The following is a 4,446-nucleotide window of genomic DNA, read 5'->3' on the forward strand; positions in this document are numbered from 1 at the left end:
CTCTCTCTCTCTCTCTCTCTCTCTCTCTCTTTCTTTCTCTCTCTCTCTCTCTCTCTCTCTCATTCTCTCTCTCTCTCTCTCTCTCTCTCTCTCTCTCTCTCTCTCTCTCTCTCTCTCTCTCTCTCTCTCTCTCTCTCTCTCTCTCTCTCTCTCATTCTCTGTCTCTCTCTCTCGACCACATGAAAGCTCAAATCCGTATTAAAAAACATTAAGCGGATAACAATTCTGCGGTTGGGATGGAGCAGAATAGGTGCCCTCGACGCACACACACACACACACAAAAATTGTGATGTCATGTCGGGGGAAGTGTGTAACGTTGTTAAAAAGGACAATTTAGTGACACCACACTTGCGACATGGTGAAAGAATGGGCCTCCATGTCTTGTTAAAATAGAAATATAGAGATGAGCGAAGGGAAAATAAACTAAATGTCCTTGTGGACATGATCGCTCGAAGAAAACTTGCCACACGACGATCACGATCACGATTGACTCGTGAGGATCACGTCAGAGTCCATCCTAACCAAACAAGAGCGACTTTGGAGAAGTCCTACTCTGGATATGATCATGGTCGTTCATGAAACAGTCTTCCGTTTTATTCCATCTATCTCCATGAACCCCACAGCGGGAGAGAGAGTCCATTCGTGACGGTAGGACGTTCCGGTTGAGCTCACCTTCAAAAGGGGACGAGAAACCCCCCTATTAGCTCGTACAGGAACGGCTCGGTGTGGAGGGGGGCTATCGCTACTTCCGCCTCTCAAAGTGAGTGAAAGGAAAGCCTTTCCCCCCCCCTGCCGTGAACCGCGGGCCGGCTCTCCCCCCTCCACGACCACCCACGCTCCCCACTGCAGCGAAGCGCTCTCCAAATGATTAGTTTCTTGTATTGTAGGGTGATGTGTAAATGTAATGCACAGCTATGGACCCGGTCAGAAGGTGAGGCTGTGGGAACATTGACATGGCGGATACACCGGTCTGGATACCGCACACAGTGTAGACGGTCGTCCAAGTTACACAGGGATGAATGTATACTCCTGTGAATGTGTGTGCATGTGTCTGGGAAGTGGCATGTGACAGCTACTCACGATCACACTGTGATTTGTGGTGATACAATCACATCCCGTATCACAGGGACACACATTGTGTGTGTGAGCATTGTGACCAGAGAAAGCAGCGGAATATTGGTCATCATAAAATGTTGGGCGCCCAGGTAACTGCTGGGCTGGGAAAACAGTGACGCAAACGTTTTTTTGTCGACTTAGGCGTCAGATGTTGGGTCTTTCAATTAGCTTCTCATTTAGCAGACACCTTTTTTTTCCAAAGCATCAGCACATTTTAGATTCATGTCATTAAGGGGCCGGGATGTGGGGAGTGCATCTCACTCAAGGATGCAGACATTGGGGTTTGAACATCCTTTCCACTGTGTCGAACCTAGCCACTACACAGAGCGTACATTCTTTTTTAAAGTCATCGTCTACTCAAAACTTTCTCCCACCCCATCTCTTCTCCGCTGAGTAATCCATCCTCCATCCAGTACCCCTGAAAGTATAAGGAGTGTACTCCGTGCATCACATCATATATCATAGATCATATATCTGAGCTCAGAGTGTTCACCAGCGTTCAGAATATTGCAAACATTGTTCCAACCACGTGTCTGACCGTCAGAGCGCTGTGGTGTGACAGCAGAGTGTCAGAGAGAGAATGGGGCCACATGAGTCATGGCCGAAGACTTCACGTCGATTTGCGTTTGAGGAACATTTCTTTTTAATTGTCGCTTTAAAAAGACCCATCTGTTTGCGCGTCTTGAATGACGGTTCCGTGCGGTCGTATGAAAGAGACGGTCGACAACAAGGCACTGGGCATGACACTCGGGTAAGGGGGTAGGAGCTGCATTTTACTAAATATCTCTATGCGTTTGAAGTGTTGTTTGCCTCATACCAACAGTTGCACTTTGGATACCATTTCTTTTTTAAACACCTCAGCACAGAAGGTGAAGAGTAGACATCAAGGGATGTCTATTGCAGTGAATAGTGTGAGTGGCATACTTTAAAGATGACCTGCAATGCTGACCGACCCTAACATGCCACTAAAGCACACTAAACACACACATGCACGCACACACTTACTCACGCACACCAGACAGATAGACAGACAACAGATTGGTGGATTTCGAAAGAATTGCCACGACACCCAGGTACAATAGGACTGATGACATGATGTGGGTGCATAAAAGAAAATCCAGTGAGCTTTTTACTGTAATACTTTGGAAACAGCAAATACTGCCACTCTGTGTTCCTAGACCAACGGTGCTATCTTAGAACGCCACCTATGTGTTCCAGAATCCAACTGCTGCACGACCACGTTGCAATCATTACTTGCAAAAAAAGACGAAATACACGTGTTGTTTTTCGAATATCAGTTCCAGTTATTGCGTCCTAAACACACGCGCACGAACGCAAGCGCGCACACACTTACGCACAAACACACACACACACACACACACACACACACACACACACACACACACACACACACACATATATATATATATATATATATATATATATATATATATATATATATATATATATATATATATATATATATATATAAACACACGTGCAATATCAGTCCACTGTGCACACTTGCTCTCTGGTGTGACGCGCGTCGCGCTGTAGCGTAAGTGTCCGTCGTCATATATGGGCAGACACAAACACACACACAACACACACACAGACACACGCACACACACACAGAAATACACACACACGAGGTTAAAATAGTTGCGAACGGTGCGAAATTCCCTCTGGCGCGGGGCAAATGTACTGGCGCATTACTTAGAGATTATAATATGTGTCCAGTAAAGAAGCTCCAATGTATACAATATTCAAAGTATGAGTTATATAACGTACGGTATGATGGCCGTTAAGGGCATTGTGCTGGAGGCCACTCACCAGCTCTGATTAACGCAGTGGCACCACCTCAGATGGATCACTTATCGTACAACGCACGATTTGGCAAAAAATCTGTGCGCCTTTTTAGCCAAATCGTACATTTTACATCAGCAATGGGTTTGGTTGAACTTTTCAAACGTGTTTTTAATGACACACTGCTGGCAGATCCCACTATCTGTTTCGACCTATGGGGCTTGCTCTTCAGGCATCAACTTTGCGCAAAAAAGTACTGTAACACTAAAGGTTCAAATGGGACATGATGGATGTCAAACCGTGGGTCGAAAGTATAACCATGAATATAAAATCTGATATCGTGGAAATTGCCTTCGCAGAAAAGGCGGGAGAGCGCAAACCCTGGCCTCGTATCACGACCAAACGGAGCTCTTTCTGTGGAAGGATCCAAGCGCAACGACCCCAGCTTCTTCTCACTCCCTGACATCTTCGCTTGGCATCTCCCAACGTGGATGACTTTCTTTGTCAATATTTTTCTTCAAATCTTTGAAAAACCACAGGGCGTTGGATTCAACCCACCGTCAGGGCTTCTCTTTCATGTCCTGAGAGGTCCAAAGGAGAGAGGAGGACTGGCTATATTTTGATAGTCTGTATCAGGTTTCACCGAAAACCTCACAATGACAAGCACTTGTATCATTTAATGAATCACTGACATGACGTGCTCGGACGCAGGTAACGGGGCGGATGGGGGGTGACGGGAGGGGGGGGGGGGGGTTTGGCTGGGTACCACGAGGAGGCAGGGCCATTACGCAGGTTAAGGTGACGTCACCCCACCGGCTATAAAGAGCTTGAGTAGTAATTCAACTTTAGAGTAACACTGGGAGCTTTGGAGTAAAGGACAGACGGACTGAGCGCAGAACTCCACTGGCTGACTTAAGTGATACTATCCAGAGGATTGGCCACTTTAAAGCTCTTTATATTTAAACTCTATCCCTCTCTCTCAACATGAACTTGTTGCATTTGGTGGCTTGTGGACTTGTTATCACCCTACTTTCAGTCAGGACGGGGGCGAAACCCATCACACAGGCGCAACAAAAGGTAAGACCTTCATTCGGCCAACCTGCCTGCAGCCCTGACACATTATTACCAAATGCATTGAGTTTCGTTTGTCAGGCGACTTTATTTGTGGAATTTCTGTAAAATCAACTTCATAGATTAATCCATTCGCCTACGAACATTATATGAGTTTGGAGTTCAACCCCTTTATCCATTTAACTGAATTAGAAAAAGAAAACTGATTGAATGCATTGAACATAGATCACATGCAGTGCACCACTGGTCACATTAAGCTGCAGTAGAAACAGGTCTTTCTGCTGGATCAGTTGAGACGCTCAGCGCTCAGGGCGACCTGAACAGAGACGCAGCCTCTCCACGGCTACATGATTCGACACAAAACCAAAAATACTATTCATTGAAAAATTGGGAACACATTTTCATGCATCCCTGCAGATATTTGCTGTTGGGCATGTTTTTTGAACAGTGCGT

General features: G+C 45.8%; 1 protein-coding gene across 1 annotated transcript in view; it reads left to right on the forward strand.

Annotated features, from left to right (window-relative positions):
* The first annotated feature begins 3,760 nt into the window (after nt 1-3,760).
* nppc (natriuretic peptide C) overlaps nt 3,761-4,446 on the forward strand; it is a 4,785-nt gene continuing 4,099 nt past the window's right edge. Inside the window, exon 1 of the mRNA XM_056604036.1 lies at nt 3,761-3,999. Coding sequence (XP_056460011.1) covers nt 3,907-3,999 — 93 coding nt within the window. The 5' untranslated portion in view covers nt 3,761-3,906. The remainder of the gene's footprint in view (nt 4,000-4,446) is intronic.

Source organism: Gadus chalcogrammus, chromosome 12, assembly GCF_026213295.1.
Source record: "Gadus chalcogrammus isolate NIFS_2021 chromosome 12, NIFS_Gcha_1.0, whole genome shotgun sequence".
Lineage (NCBI taxonomy): Eukaryota > Metazoa > Chordata > Actinopteri > Gadiformes > Gadidae > Gadus > Gadus chalcogrammus.